The 27241-nt window shown below is 45.9% G+C and overlaps 1 protein-coding gene across 10 annotated transcripts in view; it reads left to right on the forward strand.

The window, feature by feature from the left end:
* GPHN (gephyrin) overlaps nucleotides 1-27241 on the forward strand; it is a 2075463-nt gene that overhangs the window by 873471 nt on the left and 1174751 nt on the right. For all 10 annotated transcript variants that reach the window (XM_086937114.1, XM_086937115.1, XM_086937116.1 and 7 more), the window contains exon 3: nucleotides 117-174. In XM_086937114.1, the coding sequence (XP_086793240.1) occupies nucleotides 117-174 (58 nt within the window). The remainder of the gene's footprint in view (nucleotides 1-116; nucleotides 175-27241) is intronic.

Here is a 27241-nt window from a genome sequence, read left to right on the forward strand (position 1 = left end):
AATTCACCTAAGACAACACCAAGAGCTGAATGTGCTTGTTAGAGGTGAATACTGGTAGAGAGATTGTGCAGCAGCCTATTTGTTTTAATAAAGTTTACTTTTGTCTTGAATTTCAGGTTGGGTGGGACCATATCAGCATACAAAATAGTGCCAGACGAAATAGATGATATCAAGGTACAGTATACAACTGATTGTGCATTGAAATCTTAGTCCTGCTTCTTTCTAAAGAGCTTGCAATGGTTTTCCAATACTTGTACATGTGTCTCTCTCCCTTTAGATGATATGTTACTACCCATTGTTGATTGGGAACCAGGTTCTGACCGATGGTAGAACGGATGCTTGTTACTTCTAACTGTGGCATTAAAGGACATTTACCCAAGGAGTCAATTGACTGTTGGTGACAACTCTCCTCAGTCGCTTAGTGAGAATATCAAAATCTGTGCGTTATTGAACGTTAAAAACACGTTTGTGAATTTGGTCTCTGTGACACTGATGCAGCAGCTTCAAAAGGGTATCACATCCATGCTGATGCACTTCTTAACATATTGGTGGGGAAACCGAGTCTTTACCTTCTCCCTAGGACATAAAGATCTGAGGTGGTCAACAAAGAGGAGCCATCTCTTCCTTGAAACTGGAGACGGAAGTTAGGAGAGTGGTAGCTTCCAGATGTAAATGTAATGTAAAGCAAACTACACTCTCATGCAGATGGTTAGTGGGAATGCACCGCTTCCATATGAGAAGTCCTAATTAATTTATCTTAAAGGTGTGTAATGAAGACATATTGGTAAACCACTGCAGTGAGCATTTCTAAAAAGCTTGATCAATTATGTACCTGGTAGAGGTGAAAAAGTCCTGTGTGCAAGGGTAGTTTCTCCCACCAGGCAAGTTACCTTATTGTGCTACTGACTGGATGAGCTCCCAGCCCTGCTCGTGCATATCAACATGCTCAGTGTTGAACTTAGTCATATACGAAGAGTGGCAGAATGGTATAGAGTTGGGACTTTTCTCTCAGGCACCTTCATAGAGACTTACAGCGATTGTCCGTGTCTGACACAGTGACACTCTTATTATCATAATTGTGCCGAAAAGTGGAACCCTATGCATTCTCTGTAGATCGCGAGCAGGAAAATAAAGATATAGGATGGAGGAGAAAGGGAAGTGGGTGCAGGCTATCTGTTGGCTTAACCAAGGACAAGGTCAGTGTACTGTAGCATTGATATTCTCCAGTATTAGGGGTGTCTTTCATAGATTCACATGCTAGAATATTCCCCGTCGTTGAAGTGGGAGTCCCATGGTACATGAAATAGCAGTAATATATGCGTATATAAATACAAATTACCATAATTATATATACATACATAAAATACAGTAAAATATCCCAAATTTAAAAGTGCCATAGAACAGAATAGGCCCATAGAAAGCCTAAGGGAGAACTCACTTTAGTAACATATCAGTGTCATTATGTATTGGTCCACATTCTAGCCAATCAGGCTGTAGCTTCCTCTAGAACCTTCTCCTCAGAAGCCCAAGTCTTCAGATTTTCTACCGCACGTCGTGTGAAGGGAGTCTCCCTGAGCTCTGCTCAGTTTTTCTTCTTACATAGCTGTTTTTTCTTCTCAGATGTCTTCCTCAAGGAAATCTCAGTTCAAACCATGTCCATCATGTGGAAAATTGCGTCTCTTTAATGAAGATCCACACAGTAAATGTATTTTCTGTCTCTACCCGGACCATGAAGTGAAGAACTGTAAGTACTGCCGTACTTTTCCACCTAAAACTTTAAGGGACAGAGAGGCCCGTCTCCTTCTGTGGCTTCAAAAGTATAAGACAACTGACACTGTGGTCTCGGAGGATGAGAGTGTCTCTTCTTTCCAGTCAAAGACCTCTCAGAAGCGTGGGTCGGAGACAGAGATGCCTTCTCCTTTTCTCAAGAAAAGTAGACTTGTAGAAATCTCTAAGGATGTATCTCCACAGGATTGACCTCCAATTATGCCTACGAGACCTAGTTCTCTGGCGTCACTGTCCAAAGCCATGCCATCATCTTCAAAAACGGACACTGGCTCGTCGACGGGCTCGTCGACGCGTCCATCGACAACGACGAAATCCGTGGATGCTGTCTCCACGTTGACGACGACATGTTCTATGTCTTCCAGGACTACGTCGACGACGTCGACGGCTACCCATGAGGTGAGACCCATTACCTCTATCTTAAAGATCTCGTCGACGACTATCAAATCAACTCCGTCGACGAAGAAACCACCGTCAACGCGTCATTCGTCGACGCAGATTACAGCATCTAGTTGGGACTTTCCTCGTCCACGACTACTTCGTCGACGACTGCCTTACCGTCGACGACGACTTCCTCGACGGTTGCCACCCCGTCGACGGTCCAACCTTCGTCGACGGGACCATCTTCGTCGACAAGCAAGGCTCTACCCTCATCGACGACGTAGTCGACGGTGAAAAAATCTTCGTCGACGAAGGCTAAATCACATCCGTCTTCAGTTACGGATTCTTTGTTTGTGGACACGGCGCAAACGCCTCAACCGGCTTTTGGAGCATCCACCACCACGTCGACGGGCTCGTCGACGTTGCACCATCCTTTGGCCACGGCTACCACCTTCACAGTGGTCACTGCTTCCACACTTACACGGGTGCCTCTTATGCAGTTGAGTCTTATAAAGAGTGGTTCTACTCTTCCTGACCAATTGTTTCAGTCTGCGGAGGACTCCAATGATGGTTCAGAAATGGAAAATGTCTTTAGACAAGCGACTAGCCCATCCGAGCTACACATCAAGTGCCAAGATTATGATGAGGAGGAGGAAGAGCACGTCGAAGATGGGGCAGATCTATTTCCTGTAGACAGGTCAGAGGCACCTATGGCGGAACAATCGACACAGATACCACTGTCTTTGGTAATGAATCTGCAGCACATGCCAGACGATTATAATCGCATATTCCCACCGTCTAGGCCTGTTTCTCCAGTGCCGCAACCTCCTCCACAGCCTCAAATTCCTGCACCAGTTCTACCCAGTCACCAGTGCGTACCCAGCAGGATACGGATAATGAGGATCAAGACCCTCACAACACAGATCAGAATGATGATAACGGCCTAGAAGAGTGGGACGAATACAGGGCTCACACACCTTCAACCCCACCAACGTCGCCATTAGCTTCTCCTCCTGTGGACATTGGCAGCTTTCATAACTTGATGGTCCGCGCTGCTAAGAGGTTTCACCTCACTTTAGACGTCCAACAGACTGATTGTTTTCTTTACGATTTTAAAGACTTACCTCAAAGGCAAGCTCACACTATTCCGATAATCGACAATATTTGGAATGAAGGTCTCAAATTGATGGAAAGACCAAATTCGATCCAGCTGTCTTACCAAGGCTTGATAAAAAGTATACAGCGCCAGCAGATTCTCCGACATGCCGACATGCCTAGTATCACAGCCTAAGGCGGATTCCGTCATTACTCAGGCAGCTCAAAAAAGGTCCCGCAATCCTGCCACACCTCTCACGTCTCCCCCAGATCAGGAAGGCCGAAAGCTGGACTCCGTAGGAAAAAGGTTTGCCACCATGGCAGCCACGACTGTAAGGGCGTCTAATTCCTTGGCTATTCTTGGGCGGTATGACCGCCAAATGTGGTCCGATATTGCAGCATTACTTCCACAGTTACCGGACGCCATCCGTGCAGAAGCACAAGCCATCTTTCAGGAGGGAGAAAAGATCTCTTCAGAGATCATTGACTGCGCCATTGATAACTCCTCTACGGGGTTCAGGCAATTGGCTGGGGCTGCTGTTTTGAGGCGTCAAGGCTGGTTAAAAGCGACAGCATTTCGCCCGGAGGTTCAAGCTAAAGTACTCGATCTACCATATGACGGTGATTCGCTCTTCGGCAAACATGTTGATGATGTCCTCGAATCAATAAAAAAGGATACAGATACGGCCAAGGCATTAGGAACTCTCCAATATAGAAAACGGCCATTTCGAGGAGCACGTGGTAGAGGCGGCAATTCTTCCACTTTTCGTGGATCAAACCAATATCGCTCCTACAATGATAACCGGCAAAGGAATACTTACCAGTCCCAAAATCGACAGACATCCTCCAAACCATACCAGAGGAAAACCACCTACAGAGGTGGTTCAAATGCAAAGAAACCGTGACACTCCCAGCGTCAATTTTCCACCGACTGTAAAAATTGGAGGACGAATCTCCAATCACATTTTGAATTGGTCCAACATCACCTCCGATCAATGGGTTCTGGACGTGATTTCAAAAGGACATACCCTACAAAATTTCCTCCCAATCGCCCTCCTACTGGTCCGCCCCCTCCCCATTTCGAAGAACTATTGGCTCAAGTAAAATTTATGATCAGAAAGGGTGCTATCGAGATCGTACCACCAGGCCAGCAAGGCAAGGGGTTTACTCCCGCTTCTTTTTAGTCAAGAAAAGGTCGGGAGAGTGGCGCCCCATTTTGGACTTAAGGGCCCTGAACAAATTCATCACGTCAAAAACATTGCAAATGTTGACCTTGCTCCAAATTTTTAAAGTATCTCAATCCCGGAGAGTTCTTCTCCACGATTGATCTCCAGGACGCATACTTTCATGTGCCGATTCACCCCAGGCAGAGAAAGTATCTCCGTTTTACAGTCGGACACCTACATTTCCAATTCAGAGTTCTGCCGTTTGGCCTACGCTCAGCACCGAGGGTCTTTACCAAGATCATGGCCCCGGTAGCTGCTTTTCTGCGCCTACAAGGCATTCAATTTTATCCATACCTGGACGACTGTCTTATAAAGGCTCTGAACCTCCAGCTGGCAAACCAGCACACTCAGTTTTGCATCGCTCTTTTTCAAAACTTGGGCCTTTCCATCAATTGCCAGAAGTCACACTTTCGCCTGTCACAGCGGTGAGATTTTCTAGGAGCCTCACTAGATTCTCGGCTGGCAAAGGTTTTCGTCTCCCAGGAGACACAAGACCACATGCTCAAGATGGTACGATTCCTGCAGTCAAAGCTGTACGTTTCAGTCCGGATGTTGAAATCATTCCTAGGCATGGCTTCCTCTGGCATACAGTTGATCCCCCACTGCAGGTTACATATGAGGGTCGTACAAGAGGAACTAGACAAGCAGTGGAAGCAGATTTCAGGATCATTCAACGACCGGATCCTTCTAACGCCCCGCATTCAGGTGGCACTGGAGTGGTGGGCTCACCCTCCGAACATATCCATGGGTCGGTCTTTTCAAGACGCAACTCCGACTCTGACACTCACAACCGATGCGTCCCTGGAGGGTTGGGGAGCGCATCTCGAAGGAATGTCAGTAAAGGGGAAGTGGACTGCAATCCAACGCAATTGGCATATAAACTGCCTAGAGCTTCTTGCGATCTTCCTTGCCCTGAAATCTTTCCAGAGGATAGTACAGGGCCAATCTCTGCTGGTGAGGACAGACAACACCACCAGCATGCATTACCTAAACAAACAGGGCGGCACAAAGTCCCTTCTGCTTTCCCGACAAGCACAGGAGATATGGGAATGGGCGATTTATCATCAAGTTCATCTTACAGCCATCCATGTGCCGGGTGTTTCCAATGTTCTGGCGTATTCACTCAGCAGGTCTCTTTCGGACAATCACGAGTGGGAACTCAACCAACAAACTCTCAAGTTCATTTTCCGTCAATGGGGCCAGCCGCAGATAAATCTCTTTGCGACTGCCGCCAACAGGAAATGCTAACGCTTTGCAAGTCGTCATCCTCGAAGCCAACAAATCCCTCGACCCCTCACAATCTGGCTTCCGAGCAAAACACAGCACTGAGACCGCCCTCATCGCAGCAACAGACGACATTCGAACGCTACTAGACAATGGAGACACAGTCGCCCTCATCCTCCTCGACCTCTCCGCAGCCTTTGACACAGTCTGCCACAGCACCCTCCTACAACGCCTCTATAACATCGGAATCCAAGGAAAAGCACTCGAATGGATCACCTCGTTCCTCACCGGAAGAACCCAGAGAGTCCGCCTTCCTCCATTCAAGTCCGAGGCCTCCGAAGTCATCTGCGGCGTACCACAAGGATCCTCACTCAGTCCCACCCTCTTCAACGTATACATGAGCCCCCTCGCGGCCATCGCACGCCAACACAACCTCAACATCATCTCTTACGCGGACGACACTCAACTGATCCTCTCTCTCACCAATGACCCCAGCACCGCCAAAACTAACCTACACGAAGGAATGAAAGAAGTTGCCGAATGGATGAAACAAAGCCGTCTGAAACTGAACTCAGACAAAACAGAAGTCCTCATCTTAGGTACATCCCCCTCTGCATGGGACGACTCCTGGTGGCCGGAAGCCCTCGGAAAAGCACCCATCCCGACAGACCACGCACGGAACCTAGGCGTCATCCTGGATTCGTCACTCTCAATGAACAGACAAGTCAGCGCCGTATCCTCTTCCTGCTTCAACATTCTTCGCATGCTCAGAAAAACATTTCGCTGGATCCCCTCCGATACTAGGAAAACAGTCACCCACGCTCTGGTCACGAGCCGACTGGACTACGGAAACACCCTCTACGCGGGTACTACCGCAAAACTCCAGAAGAAACTCCAACGAATCCAAAACGCCTCAGCCAGGCTCATATTAGACCTCCCACGCAACGAACACATCTCTGGTCACCTTAAAGACCTCCACTGGCTACCCGTCAACAAGAGGATCACTTTCCGACTGCTTACCCACGCACACAAATCACTCTACGACATCGGACCAGACTGCCTCAACTCACGACTATCCTTCTACACCCCCTCCCGCCAACTACGTTCTTCCAACCAAGCCCTCGCCATTGTACCTCGCATCAACAAGACCACCATGGGAGGCAGATCCTTTTCATACCTGGCTGCTAAAACATGGAACTCACTCCCCGCTTACCTTCGCCTTACCCAGAACCACCTAGCGTTCAGAAAGCAACTTAAAACGTGGATATTTGACAAGTAATCATCCTCCCCTTCCTAAGCGCCTTGAAACCCTCTGGGTATGTAGTGCGCTATACAAATCCTATGACTTGACTTGACTTGAATCCCCACAGAGAGTCGAGCGGAAATGCATTTTCGATCAACTGGTCGAACAAATTCATCTTCGCTTTCACTCCGCTTCCTCTGATTCCGCGCCTGTTACGCAGGATGAGGCTTCGACCCTGTCATGTCATCCTGATCACACCCAAGTGGCCGCGACGCCCTTGGTTCTCGGACCTTCTTTTGTTCTCCCAGAACGAACCAATATCGCTTCATCCTCTGCCTCACCTCCTCACGATGAAGCAAGGGCAGATTTGCCACCCAGATCCGGCATACCTCCAGCTCCATGCCTGGAACCTGAACACAATGAATTTGCACGTCTAACCATCGACGCAGATTGCAGAGAAGTGTTGGCGCACGCTTGCGCTCCTTCCACCATTAAAACCTATCAACTGAAATGGAAGCGTTTCTGCGTCTGGTGCCACACCAAAGCCTTGGATCCAAGGACCGCCAAACCGGAACAAATCCTGCCTTTCTTCCTATCCATGGCAAAGGCAGGACTTTCTCACTCCACTCTTAAGGTGTTTTTGGCAGCACTTACCCGCTTCCGTCATGATGGTTCCACCTCGCTGTATTCCTCTAGAATCATGCAACAGTTTTTCAAAGGCCACTTCCGGATGTTTCCACCCACTCGTCATCCTCACCCGCTTGGCGCCTAAATCTGGTTTTGTCTCAGCTCCTCCTACCTCCTTTCGAGCCCATCCGCTCAGCAGGCTTAAAATTCCTCACGTGGAAAGTTGCTCTATTGCTCGCCTTGACATCATCTAGGCGTGTCAGTGACAATCAGGCATTCACAATTCAGCCTCCTTTTCTCCAGTTCTCCAATGAGGCTGTTACGCTACGTACTAATCCAAGATTTATCCCGAAAGTTCCAAGTGATTTCCATCTCAATGAACCTGTCATTCTAAAGACTTTCTTTCCTGATCCACAAACTCCTGCTGAACGTTCATTGCATTCCTTGGATTTGAAACGCTGTCTCAAGTTTTACATTCAGCGTACTGCATCATTCAGGAAATCGGACCAATTATTCGTGGCCTATGGCCCGATCTGCAAAGGACAGCCTGTTATCAAACAGACTATTACTAGGTGGATTTCTTCTACCATTACTTTTTGTCCTCAACGGGCTGGCAAGCCCCTTCCTGCTCCAGTACAAGCTCATTCAACTAGAGCTGTGTCAACTTCTACTGCCCTCTTTGCGGGGGTACCTCTACGGCACATTTGCAGAGCTGCTATGTGGTCGAGCAGCCATACTTTTACGAAGCACTATTGTCTGCAATCAACAGACGCCGCAGATGCGGCAGTGGGACAAGCGGTGCTGCGGAACCTTTTGCAATAAGGTGAGCCTCTGTTGCTACCCGCCTCCAGTCATAAAGGTTTTCTCTCTTGAATTTTGATATATTACATATTCAATGATATGTTCTTCTATGCTTGGGGTTTTGTGTTGCCTTTATGACTTAAATGATGATTTACTGCTTTCTACTCTTATTCAAGCATGTGAATCTATGAAAGACACCCTTAATACTGGAGAAGAACATAAGTTACTTACCTGTAAACTGTGGTTCTCCAGTATTGGTGTCTTTCATAGATTCACATGCGACCCTCCCTTCCTCCCCTCAGAGGCTCTTTTCTCCTCAGGCACTTTTGGTTACTTTGTGCTATGAAAATCTGAGGACTTGGGCTTCTGAGGAGAAGGTTCTAGAGGGAGCTACAGCCTGATTGGCTAGAATGTGGACCAATACATAATGACACTGATATGTTACTAAAGTGAGTTCTCCCTTAGGCTTTCTATGGGCCTATTCTGTTCTATGGTACTTTTAAATTTTGGATATTTTACTGTATTTTATGTATGTATATATATAATTATGGTATTTTTTATTTATATATGCATATATTACTGCTATTTTATGTACTGTGGGACTCCCACTTCGATGACGGGGAATATTCAAGCATGTGAATCTATGAAAGACACCAATACTGGAGAACCACACTTTACAGGTAAGTAACTTATGTTCTTATGCTTCATACCCCAGATGGAGTCATGAAGCTCTCGTACTTCCCTCATTTTCCTCAGTGCCCTTTCTTAGTCCATGGTGAAAAAAGTTATGGTTGTAGTTGGGCCTATTTGGGGGAGCAGTTAGATGAGAGCCATGCTCTAAACATGATGCAGCAGTGCTGTGCTTCAGCATGAAGGGTTGTGGATTGTGTGAGAATACATGCATTCGTGCAAGGAGGCTCTAAAATGCAAATGCAGAAGATTGGCACAAGGCAGCCTAATGTCCATGACTCAGAGATTATAATACATTTGTGAATCTCTGCAGTATTTCCTTTTTTTCTCTAAGATGTGTCAATCAAAAAGATCAGGCCTCAATTGCTTGGCTTTGTGGAAATGTATCTTTTTAGGGGTACACTGGTGCATGGTCACCCTTTTGTCCACAGGTTCAAAAACCAACAAAATAGAGCTCAGTACTGGAGTTGGAAATAAATAACAAGTTTATTAATCACTGGGGAGTGGGACCAAAAACACACAGCACTCTCAAGTGCTGCCTGATGTAGTACACTGAAGTCACAGAACACAGGTCTTTTATACAGGTGTTTTGTTCTTTAAGCATGTGAACAGAAATAGGAAGAACAAGGTTTAGAAATAGTTATCAGCAAACAAGGGCAGATGAATAACTACATGGTCAGCAAAGTGGGAGGGGGAGCAGAAATGCTTATGGCAGCAGTAAATGATTGACAGTTAATAACATCTGCGACCAGGTGCTCTGGCAGCTACAAACCCTCAGCACGTACATTGCTTTTAGCTGAGTCAGGAAGTCACTAAAATAGATAACACAAGCACAGTAAAAAGACGAAAGAATTACGAAGGAAACTTAAATGGACACCACAGCCAAAATGGCTGTTGCTTATGCTAAATAAAATATTACACATTTCACAGCTTGACCGAGGAGTCTTTCACTTTTGTAATATTCTAATTTAAAAATAAATCCCCATGTGGTATACTTTACAGTGCTGCTGCAAAAAGCCTAGCCTCATACCAAGAACCACTTTCAGTAACTTTAATCTTGCATTTATTTGGTTTCTAACACTCTCATGAAAAAGACAAATCTGTAGATATATTGGAAATCATGGCGTATTCAGTTCTTATTTTTGAGCTGAAGGTTGCACTCCTATTTGGGTACTGGCACTTATTTTAACTTGACCTTTGATTCAAAGCAATGAGGGAATGAAGGAGGAATAGAAAGATGGAAAACAGTGACAAAGGAAAGAAGCAAGGACGACGAATAACCTGAAAGAGTGAGATAAAGAGGCAGGAAGTAGCTGGTGGTGGATTAAGGAGTCATGAGGAGGAATCAAAACTACACTGCCTTGGAATTCTGCACCCCTACCGTTGATCGCACTAGCCGTAGGCTTCTGAACAACATTTAGAGCCTTAACATTTATTCTTTTATAGATTAGGCATAGGTTATATAATAAATTGAACCCACATAGGCTGACCTAAATTGATATTAGGAAATGTGTATGGGAAAAGGGTGAGTGGCACAGAACACAATGGATCATAATTAGAAGTTTTGAACAGTTCAGACTTTGCATAAAGCCCCTATTTAGACTTGATTATGGTAACTCCCTGTTGACTGGCATTCCCAGAGTTCACCTGGCTCCTCTGAAGACAGCCCTTAATTGGGCCCCAATGACCTCAGGCTTATGAAGATCCAAGCACATCACCCCAATCATGATTGCTCTACAATAGCTCCCCATCGAGGAAAAAACACTTCCAAGTTTTTTTTCTGTTTTTCCCGGGAGACAGTGGAACAAGGAGGAGGAGGAGCTGCTGCCGAGGAGCTGCTGCAGAGCCGTGCCGTGCAGCGCGGACCGCTCCGTGAGGACCGAGAAAGTTGAGAAAGCCGAGAAAAGCTGTGAAGCCGAGAAGGGCATAAGGCGTAAGGCGGGTGCGGGTGTACGCGAAAGCCGGCATCGGCTCACCCCTCTACCCCGATATCTTTCTCCCTCACTCGCTGCCCCCCCCAGCTGCTCCACCTACTTCACTACCTGCCACCGCTCATCACCGGCGCATTAACCACCACAACCTTTGTGATTATAAAATTGGAAGCGCTGGAAAAAACAAGCGCTTGAGCACAGCCCAAAGACCAAAGATTAAAGATTAAAGCCCAAGAGCCAGCCGCAGCCTCACACGCTTCGACGTCACCCGACCAGACACCACCACTCGACCCCTTGCCTGGGGGGAAAAGTGCGACAAACACGGGAGGCTCAACAAAGAGCAGCAAATAAAGAGTGACGAGCTGCGTGCCCCGATAAATAGAAGAAGAACAACCACTCCCCTGGTTGGCAGAAAGCAGCCACTAGGACCTAAACAACTGGAAAAATAGTTTGAACTCAATCAAGCTCCAGTCCCGGACAGCGCTTGCATTGGTTATATCCCCTGATCTAACATCGCAACACCGGTCACCACACTTTGCAAGCCCTTTCAAGGATGCAAGGGGCGGCTAGGACGGACTGAACAGTTTGAGTAGTGGCCGCCGTTCTCGAGGCAGCCAGGCGAGTCTGTTGGACGTATTGAACTTACCTTTTATTTTAGCCCCTTTAACTTGGACATTCAGCGTACCCTCAAACATGAGGACTAGAAACTCAAATTTGATCCAACTTCAGGAGAAGCCCCGGCCTCACAAATCAGCGAGGAGACAAAAGGCAAAGTTATTTTATCCACCTGGAAGAGGGAGCTTCAATCTAGGGCCAGGGCCCAAGGAGGACGAACAAATGGGAGCACCCGGAGCCACACCGATATCACCGGAATCATCGGCACCGGCATTAGTAGCTCCATTAGGGATGATCTCCAGTCCACTCAATGCCACAGCCCACAAGCTTAACTCCAGTGCTACAAAAACAACCTGTGGGGCAGGTGGAAATAGAGACATAAGAGATTTTTTGTGCCCTAAAGCACCTACATCAATAGAACCCAGTGGGGCCTCGAACCCCCTATCCACTCCACGCTCTGGAAAACTCCCCTGTGCCATTGACATGGCAACGGAGAGCGGGAAGACTCCAAGCCCCACAACTCCTTGGCGGTCAGTCATTCCACTTTCACCCAAAATATTCACGCTTCATGTGGGAAGACCTCCCGAACTTTTGATATCAAACATGGATGAAACCAGACTTACCCAAACAAGCCCACTCACTGTGACCCCTCAACAGCTGGAGGACCCTAATTTGAGCCTTATTACACATCGAATGACTATGGCCAATGAACCTAACAGGTTCCATGAAGTCAATAGAGCCAAAACACCTACACCCCGCCATCTCACAAACCCCGCCCGTGAATTTGTCAAAACCCTGCACCCCGGAACACGACAAAGAGGCGCAGCTTCTAAGCTTCGAGAGCAGAGGAGTGGATAAGGACGAGAAGCCCCCATTGATTGCAAAACACCTAACTCTGATTAACGAGGCCCTTATCTCAATGGTAAGTTCAGCAATAATGCATGCAGATAAGCTTGACGCTCAAATTAACATCTTAAAAGTCGTCGCGGGGCTGATCTCTGGGATAGACTCTAAACTGGACCACCTGAACTCATTAATATACAGAGCTCAGGACAGCACAACCTTAACACCCAAGCCAGAGACATGTGGTTGCAGCCCTATACTGCTCAACTTAGAAAAATTACCAAACATAATGAATACATTAATTGAGGATCTCAAGAAAGAAGTTAGCAAGCATCAGAATAACTTACCTGCACAGCAAAACACCAACGCGCTTTCCAAAACAAAAGACACTACAAACTCACAAATTGGCGGCACAGACTGCCCTCAAGAAGAGAAGAACTTGGGCACTGAGCCTTCGGCGATGGTCAACGTTGCTGAAACAAAACCCAGCCCCATCCGTGACAACAACCAAAAACTTCACCATACCCTCAAACTGGTTACCCCAGAAACTCAAAATCTATCCAGAAAAAATAAGAAAACTTAACAAGCAGAGGAAAAATAAATCTTACACCAACAGCTCAATCAGGCAATGGTTGCTGCCCAATAACCAGATGACCACCGGTCACACCGACACTCAAAACGTGACCTGCCCGGTAGTCACTACCAAAATGACAGGGAAAATCTCGGCAGTTCCAGAAGCCTCACACATAACTAACTTTGCCACCAGCCTGGGCACAGTGGACCCCTTGTAGCTCTCCAGCTAGCCCCGGCATTGAATGAACAAAAAGAAGTGCTGAACCTACAGGGACAACATATCGGGGAAGCAACTCTGGCCTCACCAAGAGATCGCGAAGTCTGCCCCAAAAGCTATCAGCCTTGCGAAAATTCGACGACAATAATGAGCGGAATGACCTAAGTGTCTCGAGACACTAAAAAATCAACTAACCCTCTCACAACGTCGGAACAAGCCCTGAGTGCTCCCCAAGGCACCCTCGAGCCTAACTTTGAGCTCACTAGGAACTGGGCCTTGAATCCTAGGCCACTTAGCCCACTCTTTCAGACGACATCACAGCAGACAACAGGCTTATCAAACCAGGGCCAAACCTGCTTGACCAGCCCGGTACAGGCAACCTCTATCTGCACGAAGGCCAAAGACTTGAAGGATGGACATCCCGCATACAATTCCATCCACACAACTCTCCAGGACCGGAAAATAATGCTGTATCCTGAATACTCCTCACAGGGAAAGTGGGATATTCTCAACCGCAGCAATCTCTTAACACTCTGCGCAAATACCTCTGGGCTGGAAGGGATAAAAACTACAGATATTTAGACAGTTTCGTTCCTTACTCCAGACCCTAATGAGATAAACGAAACCACAGAGCTAACCTTTACTAGCTCACTTATGGCAGAGGCCCTGAAGAGAAACATCACGCTACTGGAAAGCTGGGGCATAAAAATAAAGATTCAGCCTGCACTGAAATATCCTTCAATCCTAAAATCCTAAAAACCGGCTATCCAACAACCGGCACGGACGTCCAAGATCAGATTACTTTTGAGGAACTTATGCATGAATGCTCCGCCTGACCGCGCTCCACATGTGGGGTCCATCCTTCAGGGGACTAAAGGTGGCACGAGTATAGGCCTAACCAATAAAACCCCCTTTAAAATAACAACAGACCTGGGACATGGCAAATGCTCCTGCTCAATTTGGGGGCGTGCGAGCAAAGATTGGTCCTGGCTGCCGCAAGCTTTAAATCCCAGCTCCTAACATTTATCCACCCGAAAATAAGGACCGAATCCATCACCGGTCGACAAATGGCCAAGAGAATCACTCAAACCAAACCTCGATTACTAGCAGATTGAACATCATGACCTGGAATGTTGCAGGAATTACAAAGATGTTCCAAATGCATGCCGCAGTGACATTCCTGGAAGAGGCGGACATAATCTGCATACAAGAAACTTGGGTGACAAAACCGATTTCAATAAGAGGATATGCAGAATATGGTAAACCAGCCACAAAGACCAATATATTTGGAAGACCTTCAGGTGGGATATCCATTTACATCAAGCACTCGCTGAACCTTCAATTTACGGAAATAAAAAACATATCAAATATGTTCCTGGCGGGCATTCTGAAAGGCCTCTATTCGACCAACGGGCCACTTTCAATTCTGGTAATCAACATTTGCCACAATCCGCATGGGTCTATAGCTAAGGACAACTTGCCCACGCTAACAAACCAACTAGAAGCCCTGCTATTACAATACCCTCTACTGGACTGCATTATTCTTGGTGACCTCAACATACACAACATAGGGGTCATGGCCACACAAAACCATCACCCTGGGGCTAGTAACGCACTGAACGCCTTAATAAAATCTTACAATCTGGCAACAGCTCACTCTGTCCACTTAAAGAACAAACCCAGGGCTTTTGTCGCCCCACATACAATAATCAAACAACGATTGACTATATCATTCTAAGTGTCAAACTACAACCTTTGATGTCAGATTACATCAGCGAAACGAAAGCGATTACGCTGCCCTAACACTCACACTGAATCTGACTGCAGAAATTCGGCATAGCATACAATGCTTTGGGGCCCCAAACGGTGATGAATTGCTAAAGCTACCTAGAAGAATCAAATGGGGGCCGGTATCAATCACCAAGTTCAACGAATGTATAAATACCTGGGCAGGCTGGCCACCTAGCTCCCACAAGAAGGGCGCAATAGAAGTATGGGATAGAACCGCCGGGGAACTTAGCATCTCTACTTCGAGGAGACACAGCAAGCATAAATCGCTGGCATCCACCATCTACACTTGGATTTATTCCGGCAATCAAAGAAAGCGCCAAACATCTGAGTGCAAAACGAAAAGCATACCGTAAAAATAGCACAGCACCGGACAAAAAACAACTACAAGGAGCACGCGGAAGCTCAGCCGAAAGAAAGGCCGGTGCATCCCCCCAGCAAAAAAACAGGATCCCGCATCAAGAATGGGACTGGATCGCTAAAACAATCAACATCAGACAGCCCGACCAATGACAGTTTAACGACAAAAACAGCAGCACCCCAAACACAAGGCCGCCACTAAAACTGTGTTCCTGGAACATAAATGGACTAGGAGCAAAAACCCTTAACAAAGACTTACTGTCATACTTTCAGCAGTTTGACCTAATTTTGTTAAAGGAAACCTGGTTAACAGAACCATTCCATCTTCAGGGCTATAAAACATTCTACCTCCCAGCAAGGAGAACTAAAAATTTGGTCACGAGAATGGTGGCTTAACCATATACACCTCGATACAAACAATAAACCAAGCAAAAGAACTCCTTAATAAAAATACTTCGGGATTGAAAACGGGATCATTGCAGTCCAGCTGGAAATATCAACATCGGGAACCATCAGGCAGGAACTAATCCTGGTGAACACTTATTTGCACCCAAAAGGCAAAAAAAGCGGGCCTAAACACCTGGTGACAGAATTGACTAAACTAATAACGGAAGTGGAAAACTCGAACCTTATTGTCTCAGGAGACTTTAATATGTTCCTTTCGAAGTCATCCGGCACGAATCCGCCAATGGAAGATCATCTGTTTGTCAGGGGGATTCCCCCACTGGAAGTATGTCCATGGGGCAAATTGACAAACCTATCAAAAAGGTTAATGGAAGATTTATCAAACCTGGGCCTGATCTCGATAAACTGCAGATCCCTGGGGGACAGACCCAAAGCGGCAACTTTTCACAACACTACAGCCAGCTCGGCGATCGACTGCACCTTCCTGTCTTTTTCAATGTTCACATTAGTACAAGCCTTTAGAATTGGCACATTCAACTGCAGCGACCATCTCCCACAAGAATTGACACTGAGGGCTCAAGGAACAGCTCTGACATTTCCTACCAATGGCCCAAAGCTATTGAGTACTACAAAATGCAAAAGAATCAAGTGCAACATCAGTGATCCGGAGCGACTAGCGAAAGATGCGAAGCTGTGCTGGGAAAGCGCTGCAGAACTGAATGCTGGTAACATTACTGCCTGGGAGTCCTTGAAATCTTTCGCCCTCTCGAATTCCAAGTCTAAATTGTCTCAAGAAATCCATGTACAGACAGACCAAAAAACACCCGTCCGACCCATTAGCGACTCAAAAAAACATCTTCAGACTCTTCTATCTCCCGATTTAAGGGCAATAAAAACGGCCATAAATAGAACTCTCCGCGAGCTGCGGAAAGCCAGGAGTGACAAAGACCTAATTACCAAACTGAGAGCATTAAAGTGTCAAAAGTACAAAATCCTGTGGCGAATCAAGCAGGAGTCCACTGAACAAACCTGGGCAAAACTGCTCCATGATTCAAAAAAGACAACAGCGCAAGATTTTGGAAAACCATCAACAAAATAGAGAATCCGAGTGAACTCGCACATCACTGAGGACACCTGGGCAAATGTTCTGTTTAAACACTTTAACAATGAAGGCCAATGCAAAAACTCACAAAGCCCTAAATTTTGCCAAGCGATCCAGACGGTTTTAAAACCTTTAGTTGAGGAGTCCAACTTCCCAGGTTCAACCGTCCAGCTGAAGGGTCGAATCGCGAAGGCCGGAAGGAGGGAGCTCCTGGCCCAAATGGAATTCCACCCATCCTCTATAAGCAAGATCCACCTTATTGGGCCGATCAATTGCTCCCTCTCTTCGTAGAATTCTGGAGGGCTGAACAACTCCCATCCTCCTGGAGGGGTTCAATAATTGCCCCAATTTACAAAAAGGGCAACAAGAACGAGGCAAAGAACTATAGGCTCATAGCCCTTATAGATATAGACAACAAATACTTTTCGGGGCTTCTCTTGGAAGAATTAACAGCATGGGCTTCACGCAAAAAATTAATCTCCATTAATCAAACCGGATTAAAAAAAAACCTGGGGACCACGACAAATATTTTAGCCCTTTCCCTGATGTCAGACGCTACAATTAAACACAAAAAAACACTATAGGTGTGTTACATCGATTTTTCTGCTGCATTTGACAGCGTTGACAGAGGAAAACTGTGGGCAAAACTTTCAAGGTGGGGAGTCGACCCTAAATTGCTGAAACGTCTGATGTTACTACATACAGATACCTGGATCCAAGTAAAACTGGGGGCCGGCAACTGTCTGTCAAAAGAAATACCAACCACAAAAGGGTTGAAACATGGGTGCGTCCTCGCACCGACCCTGTTCAACCTTTTTATGTCCGACCTCTCCAAAGATCTTGATAACTGCAACCACCATGCCCCAAATCTATGGGGTTTTACGCTGTCCAACTTACTATACGCAGACGACCTGATACTAATCAGTCAAACACCAGTAGGCCTGCAACAGCTCATCAACACCACGAGCAAATTTGCCGAAAAGATTGGGCTAAGCATAAACACAGAAAAATCAAAGGTGATGGTACTAAATCAAAAATCAAAAAAGCATGTCTTCCAATGATCTCTCCTAGACAAAAAAATGGAAATAGTCCAAGAATACAAGTACCTGGGCATAATTTTTGACTCAAATGGCTCCTTCAAGCAACAAGAAACATCAATAAGGAACAGAGGGATCTCATTGGCCATTGCATTAAAAACATCAAAAATAAAATAGCGGGCCCAAATTTAATACCCTTGCTAGACATATTTTGTGCGAAATTGCTGCTGTCAATTACATATGGCAGTGAGAGGGAAGGATGAGACCATCTTGGACAACGTGGTCAGCAAAATACTGCGAATACTATTCGCGCTTCCTCCATACACTTCCCCAGCGCTGCTAAGGCTCGTGTTTGGCCTACAGAAGCAGCAAATCGCACGCAAGGGTGCATATGTAAAATGCTGGCACAAAGTAAAGAACGCGGAAATAGACTCTCTGAATGCCCATCTTTGTAAAGAATTGGAAATAAACAAGGACTTCCCTGCAATGGTCTACCTTCAAGCAGCCATAAATTCCCTTGTGCTAAGAGATCTTTGGGACTCGAGGTGTACACACAATTGCTTTAAGCGTCTTGTCAATAAATCTGTGAAAACAATTTCCTTGGAAGAGGACAAAGCAGCGCTCACCAAGAGGTCCCATGGGTGGTTTGTGATTAAAGGCTACATCAGCGCCTCACCACAGCCATACCTCAGCAGTGGCTTTTCAAGGAAGGCGAAGGAAGACTTTTTGCGGTTGAGGATGGGGGTAATACCATCTAAGGCACATCTTACCCCCTGGATGCGCCTGGACAGCAATCCTAAGTGTAGGCTCTGCGATAATGCTAAGGACGACGTTCTGCACCTGCTGTGTAGCTGCAAAGCTCTAGATTGTATCCGAAAGAGCTTACTGACACAGCTTTGGAACCAAAGACATGTGCAAACTCGTAGACAAGCTCTGTTGATGAGCTTTAAGGGAGAAGATATCCAACTAGCATGCAGGCTAGTGCGTTTTATGAAATTAGTCAACACAGCCCTAAACCCAGCGGTTAGTAATTGAATTTGACTTGGCGTGAATGGCTTCCGCTCTTCAAGACTATTTTCCTTTGATAACCAAAGACACAATTGATCGTGAAAGTCCTTCTTCACTAATGCATAGTACTGTACCCGCCGCATGGTTCTTCCTTCACTTTTTAACTTTTCTAAATGTTTTTAAAATTGCTTTCCAAAATACTTTATTCATGTACTTTTCTCCTTCCTGTTTTTATTGCCTAATTGCAAAGATTTTAATTAATCATGCAATAAAGATTATTATTATTATTAACCACAAGAAGCAGCAAAAAGCCATTCAAAGAAAGTGTGGGCTGCGAAACATGAATATTGCGAGGGACAATGGCTGAAAATCTTTCATTTGCTGAGACCTTGCATTTCGCAAGAGTTTTGGAGCTACTTAAACAATCTAACTCGAGGAAAAAACCACAGTGAGAACTCCCTTGATGCACACACCTGGGTCGCCCACGTCAAAGCCTTATACAAAGAGGATACAACCAGACCTCACTCAAAGAAAGCAGCCCCAGTAACGGAAGAGCTAGACCTTACCACTGACATGAATGCCACTCCTGGAAAACTCTTAGTATCCAAAATTCTAAAAAAAAAATCAGACAAAATGGTGCACCGGGTCCCAACGGCCTCCCGGGCTTCTTGTTCAAGGCGAATGTAGAATTTTGGTCTGAAAATCTGACACACCTATATACTGAATGCTGGCTCAGGGGGGACGTCCCAGACTCCTGGAGAGGGTCGCTTCTGCACCCAATACGCAAGAAAGGGCCTAAATCAGATCTGTCCAATTATCGCATGATTGCCCTTCTGGACATCGACGGCAAGGCCTACGCGAGTACCATCCTGGCAGATCTAGCAAATTGGGCAAGCACAGAAGGACTTTTGCCCCTCTTCCAAACAGGATATAGACCTGGGTCTTCAACCGTGGACAATATAACAGCACTTTCTTATCTAGCCCACCAAGCACGGTCGCGCAAAAGTCTCCCCCTATTCACTTGCTTCATCGACTCCTCTGCAGCGTTCGATGGGGTAGACCGCGCAATTCTCTGGAAGAAGCTGGCACTTTGGAACATCAACCCCGCCCTGCTGAAAGCAATTCAGTCGCTGTATAAATGCATGTGGGTCAGAATCAAACTTTCGAGCAACACCGCATCAGAGAAGATTGAAACGGACCGAGGTTTAAAGCAGGGGTGCGTTTTAGCACCACTGCTGGTCAATTCATACACAGCAGACATAGACCAAGCCTTGACCTGAGCAGCTTTAGCTTCATCAAGGATCGGGGGCACCAAAATCCAGTTTATGCAATACGCCAATGACTTGGTACTTCTGGATCATACCAAAAGAGGTCTACAAAAGGTGCTGACGGCCTTGGCAATATACAACGATAAAAACAGGCTGGTGGCCTTACCCATCCAAATCAAAAATTGTAATCTTCGGGCACTATCCGAAAAAAAATCCTGGGATGCACGCAGCAATAAAACTACCTGGGCGTCTGGTACCATGGATCGGGGCTACCTGGTGTACATCTAAGAAAAATTCAATGCAAAGGGAAAACAATCACCCATGCCCTTCGCAAATTACAAGCCACCTTACACAGTCCCACCACAATGGCTATCCAAAGAGTACTAAAGGCAAAACTAATGCCAGCCCTTAATTACGCCCAACAAGCGTTCCCCGGAAAACTAAACAAGGACCTGGAAAAAATCAACTGTAGCGCATATAAGAGACTATTTCATCTCCCCGCGTGCACTAGAAACACTCTTGTACGACTAGAATTTTCTCTGAACCAACAAAAGCTGGAAGAGATGGCTGCCTTGAGCAAATACTACTACCTTACAACAGCGGCAAACGAGAAGACATTGAAGGCAGTGTTAAAAAACATCTTCCTGGAACCTGGGAACCCTTGGTCAGCGACTCTCACTGCGGCAAAGGATCTCCTTGACTTAGCTATGGAGAACTGGGGCTCTGAGCTAGTGAATTATTCTGCCATCAAAAATACAATCTAAAAACAAGTCCGCATCTGCTCTGGCGCATCGGATTTGAAGTCACTGGCAAAAAGAGGCCTCCACAAGTCCCAAAGTCTGCCGCATACAGTGTACAACTCTAAACTCCATCTCACGCAGGCAGTGGGCCGCCCAGCCCTACATAAGATTTTAGCCTACAGATTACATCCCCTGCCCCTTAAAGAATTATACACCACTGAACGGGCAGGTTTAATGACCAAGGAATGCAGGCTCTGTAAATACAAACTGGAGTCTCTGGCCCACCTCCTATTTTGCTGCCCGGCTCTGCGCACAGCTCGCAGCCTTTATCTTAGGCCCATCATCTTACAGCTGGGGACGCGCATCGCAAAGGAGGCGGTTCTTCAATTATACACATTGAACTCAGTAAAACAGATGGCCACATTTGGCAAATTCGTTCATCAGACTCGCACTAAACTGATGGCCATCTCGAGCTAAAACGACCAGAGACATAGCCGAGGCATGCTGGCCTGTAAGACTTTGAACATCACTCCTTTCAGTCCACAAGTACTCAGATTTTAATCACACAGACTTGCCTTAAAGAAGATGACTACCCCGTTTTTTTTCTTTTGTAATTTTTGTACCTTGTTTTTAATGTAATGGTTTTGAGTAACCAAACAATAAAATATTCATTCATTCACTTCCAAGGTGGCCTGCATTGTTCACAAGACTATGCATTGGTAGGGGACCCAGGAAAATAATCTCGGGTTTTTATTCAAAAAAGCAAAACATCTGTTACAAGCTTTCTCAGGGAACACCATTCCTCTTGCTGTTAGAATGAATCTATCTTATGAGATCTTTGAGTGTTTGAAGTCCATATCATCCAGCATTAACAACCCAAAAGGGCTCTTGGGCTAGATGGACATGAAGAAATTCTCAACTTAGGGCTAATACTGTTATCATAAAGATGTTAGACTAGATCTGGCTGACTAAATCTTATTCTCACTGTTACTTCTTGCACTGCATAAGACACTACATTGTCCCTTTGACTTTTGCTATTCACAAGTCTATACTCACACCTTTTATTTTATATTGTTGTCCTGCTATTATGTGTTTGAATTTTACCTCTTTTTCTTATGTAAAGCGCCCATCTGCCCTTGTGCTTCTAGTTTGTACTGTAAATAAATGATATGGTAGGTGTCTAGGGTTTGGTGCAGGTGTTCGTCTTGGAGTAAGTAGGGTTTGAGGGCCCTTTAAAACAACTGCAAAGAGCCACACAGTTTCAGCTTGAGGTACAGAATCTTCAGTTCAAGGGGCACCAGGAAGATAAAGATCTAATTGTGTGGTATGCAGGTGCAAGAATGTTGCGGATGAAGGTGGCCTTTTCAACATAGTGTGATGCCTGCAGTGAGCCATTCTGAAGCCCAGGTTGATAAATTTGCATTGCTATGCCGCAAACTCCATACCCTCTACTTCCAGCACCGAATGACTTGCAACAGAAAGGAAAGTCCCCATTCCCCTGGTACTGCACATTTTCCTTTGGACCTCTGTTCAACACCACATTGCTAAGTACTTTCTCAGGTCTGACCCTTGGCCATTTTGGTTTGGCCATCTAGTGTGACTGGGTGTTGTGGAGTGCTGGGATGCACTTTTGTGTATGAGTGTGTGGTTGGTGGAGAGTCGTCAGTGTCATCTGCATAGTTGAGTAATATGAGTTGGGTGACTGGGGACATTGTGTATGGGTGTAGTTGTGGTGACCGGTTTGTACTAAAGTTTGGTCAAGGGAGTTTTAAGTAAGGTGATGTATGGTTGAACTTTCAGTTTTTGTTTTTATGTTCCTTGAATATGTAGACTTAAGGACGACTGGGAGACTTTCTGTCAAAGGAAGCTGATTGGTTCCATATCCTAGCACATCGCGTGACTAAGCGTCTGTGACCACATGTTTGGTGTACATATATGTTATATGGTGTCATTATGAGTGTATGGACATGTGGTGGTAGGCCACAAGACGTGCATGTCTTGGACCATTGTGCAATAGTAACCGCCACAGCCTAGCTGTCTTGTTGCTTTGTATGACATGAAGTATGGGAATGTTCATGTCCTGACCCATTCTGGAGTATCTGTGACCATTTGTTGTCTTTGTGTGTCCAGGTGGGTATTAGAGAGTTAAACAGGTTGTAAGAAAGGGAGCTGTGTAGTATTCTGTGTATCCTCATTCCCTGTATGTCCGAGCTGGTGTCTGGAATGCAGAGTGTGCATTATGTAGTAAGATATTACCTTCTACCTGATTGGTACCAGACTCTTGTATGAAGACCCTGCCCTCTAACTACAACAAGCAGCAATATGTTTGCCTTCATCCCAGAGATCTATTACTTTACCCGTAGGTTCCCTTCACAACCCATCACTCCCTCTCCCTCATTGTCGCCCGTATTGATCATGATGCTTGCCCCCCCCCACCTTTTCCCTGGGCTGTTCACATCATTGCCTCCTGCCATCCTGTGGCTTTTTATCCAGTCATTAACCCCCCCCCCCCGAGGTGCCCCTAGATCTCTGTAGATGGAGGTGCCTCGTTCATGTGCTCTGCTCCCTGATTACATTCGAGTGGGGTACTTTTATGATCCCATGACCTGTGCCTACGTCCGGCACAGGCAACACTCCTCTTATTCTATACCAGACTTGCTTCACACCCTCTGCTTTCTTAAATCCTGCTGCACATTTCTCCATGTCCTCAAATCCATGCTTCTCTCCTCCATCCTATAATCCCAGCTACCGCATCTGCCTCCTTCCATTTCTGCTGCCCTGACCCCATTCCCTTGTTCAACTGACACTGTCACTTCCACCCCTTTCACAGCTCGCCTGTATTCTGTGCTACTTCTCCCATAACCAGGTTCATGCCTTCACTCACGCCTCTGCTCCAACCTCTCCATCCACTTGATATCTTGTGCAATCCTTCTCACAGGCCTGTCCCTGATTTCGTCTATCGTCTGCCAGTACTCCTCCCGTCCTAGTGCTTTCCCTCTCTCTTTTACAGACCTGCTCCTTCCCACCTTCTAAAGCCCTTTTCATATTTCCCAGCAGCTAAGACAGCAAATATATAATATCCGCATTTTATAACAGTGCCCACAGCTGAATCTTATGCATGTTTGCATTACTATTGGGCAACTCAAGTCACCAGCCTCAGAATGATGAAGGCAGAGAGCCCATGCCAATATTTAAAGGAGACGTCTGCATCATAATGCATCAGAAGAGTCATTAAAATTGAAATAAGCTTTGATAACTTTTTGAAACGGTAAATTAAACGGACTATAACTCAATAATAGGAATTATATCTCAATCACTTACACTTTGGTGGTAGGTGATCAAATCAAGTTGTCATAGTCCATGACCAGATTCAAAAATAGAATCAATGTAAGGTTGCAGTAAAGTAAGAGTTTAGTTCTAATTAAAAGACATATCATCTATTCTCAGTTGTGATGCATGAGCGAGTGATAAAAGGAAACATTCTGCCAATCACGGTTGCACATTTGAAAGTCCTGAGTTAACACCTTTCTAAACAGTTTCTGCATTATATTAGTACAATAGTTATATTTTTGGTTTCTGCCTAGAAATGGATCAAAATGTGGTTATCGTATCCTTCATTAATTACATTTTTTATCAACGAAACCTATTTTCGATAGTGTTACAGAATATTTCATAAACATTATTTTTCCTAACTGATGAAGCGAGAAATCTAAACCTTTAATGTGCACAAAAGAGAATCAACACTTTGGCGTTTGAGACAGAATAGCAAAGATGTGACTGGATTGTCATGTAGTGGTAGTGGGCGCCGGACAAACAGCAGACTGTGGACACAGGTAGGTTGCTTAGTGTTTCTTTTATTTCAGCTGCTCGTCCTGCCCCATGCCCGTCCTGGTCAGTCTGCTCTTCCTGTCCCTAACTGGATGTGGTGTCCGGTGACATGGTCACCTCCCTCATGACCCACAGGGTCCTAGCGTCCTGTCCAGTCGCCCTATCTGTCGGGTCACGACATATCCCCCTTTGTTGCAAACGAATGTTGATGGTACAGTTCTATTGAAGAAAGAAAGAAAGAGAGAGAGAGAGAGAGAGAGAGAGAGAGAAAGAGAGAGAGAGAGAGAGAAAAAAACACACCACTGCCCACTACAAATTCTGCTTCATGTGCTCCTACTCCTATCTTTGCCATATCCGTCTTTTCCTGGGTGCTTCTGCCTGTACGGTGTGTTGTTTCTCCTTTTTTGTTTTCCCCCACTCAGTTCTGTGTGAACCTCTGACATGTGGTATAGTCTTTCCACTTTCTCTTCTTCACCTGACCCTCGTGATGAACTTCTCCTTTCTCTGTCGACATACCTAACATGTCTTGTTGTCTTACTCTGCCAGAAGTCCGAATGGTGAAAGATCTGATAAGTGCGCAGAAGCCAAATTTCCAGGTCATTGTTATGTGTGAGAAATATTTTCACATGATGTACACAAAGTTGGGAATCTGCACCTGTAGGTTTATAACCCCACATGTGTGCAAATGTATGACTTTTAAGAATTCAGAAATCTTTCCTGCTAGGCAGGGGAGGCTGGCACATATATGCACTGGTGGAGCGAGCAGGAGGGGAAAGTAATTTGCTTGCATGCAGGCAAGGCAGGTGGCAAATAATACAAAATAAAGTCACTTACCTAGCCTGCTGCACGTCCGACTTCCTCCTCTGTCAGCTCCGCGGGCTCAAGACTCCAGGAAATTGCACTAACCAATCCTGGCGCTACTCTCACCAGCATGAAAGCAGTGCCAGGATTCGATTGAGCGCCCTATCTGGATGCTCCTTCAGGCCCTTTAGGTCTGTGCTCGGTCTCCACCCAGCTGTCTAAGACAGCTGAGTGGAGAGCTGCAAAGGGTACACGTAACTTTTGCCGTCTCAAGAGAGCTGGCCAAACTGATGTGTACTTTAGAGGATCCATCTTGCTCCTCCGGTCCTCTATGCTGCCAATCGGCAGCAGAGGAGGACACGTCCCCGCTTCTCCCGGTTGGAGGCCTCTGCACACTAAATGTGAAAAATAAAATGGCAATTTAATTGCCATTTTATTTCTTACGTTTAGTCCCACTGCAGCAGGCGCGGATTGGGGGGCAGGTGGTGGGGCAATGCCCCCTCACCCTCACAAAGACACTGCCGCTGCAGAGGTGCCTGGAAAGCTGTGACAGTTGCAAGTTTCCAAACCTACTGAAGAAAAGCTTTAGTTAATTTAATTCATTTTTCCAATAATGTGAAGAAATATCCACACTGCTGATTGTATATGTGACATGGTCACGTACAGGGAAATGGCACTGCCTTCGTGCAGTGGCCCATTTTTTTGTTTTCTTTTTTGTCTCCACAGAGAGGAGTTGAGCTGACGGCTAGGGCGGTCGACCGCGAATCTGGGGAACCGGGTTTGCGTCTCAGCACTGACGCTGAACATCCTCTGAATCTGGGCAAGTCACTTAATCTCCCCGTGACTAACAAAAATGAATGTGTGTCCTCATGTAACGCAACTGGTGCTATGTAAAGCGCTCTGATACCCGATACCGGGTCAAGTTCGCACTATATAAAACTCAGTAAAAAAAACACATCTTTTGCACGTCTGGCCAAACGCTGGGCACGGGCCTCTGGGTGGAAATTCCATTCCGCACCTGTAGCACGTTCCTTCAGGTTGTCTCCTCTGTTTGTTCCCTCCAGTCGTTCCTCTGCCGGCCTGTGCGATATTTGTTCGTCACGGAGTGTGCGTTTTCAATTTCGACATTCTTCCCTCTTTCAATTTCCTTGGCATGTGCCCTTGCTCTCGCCTCTGCTCTTGCCAGTGACAGGATGCTCTCCAATGAAATTGGTTCTTTTAAGATCCTTGCCCTGAATCCTGTGTCACACCAGCCTTCAATGATCCGTAGCCTTATTGCTTGTTCATTGTCGAATTTGTCGAACTCACAATGTGTCACCAATTTTCTCAGCCTTGTCGCAAAGTCATCCAGCGTCTCGTCCACTTGTTGACACGCAATAGTGAATGTATATCGTTCGAAGTCAATTTTCCGTTGTGGGTCAAATTTGGCCTTTAGGCATTTCTTTAGTTTCTCATATGTCTTTGTTTCTTCGGTTGGCAGTGTCACTAGAAGTTCTTCGATGTCATCCCCTGCTAAGTTCAGCAGCAACCCTAGTCTCTTTCCTTCTGTTACATCTGTTGCTTCCATATATCTTTCGAACCGTCTGATCCACTTCTCCCACCTTATTCCTGTTTGTGGCTCCGATAAGTTGAACGGCAGAGGCCTCCTGTATT

Source organism: Lissotriton vulgaris, chromosome 9 (assembly GCF_964263255.1).
Source record: "Lissotriton vulgaris chromosome 9, aLisVul1.2, whole genome shotgun sequence".
Taxonomy (NCBI): Eukaryota; Metazoa; Chordata; class Amphibia; order Caudata; family Salamandridae; genus Lissotriton; species Lissotriton vulgaris.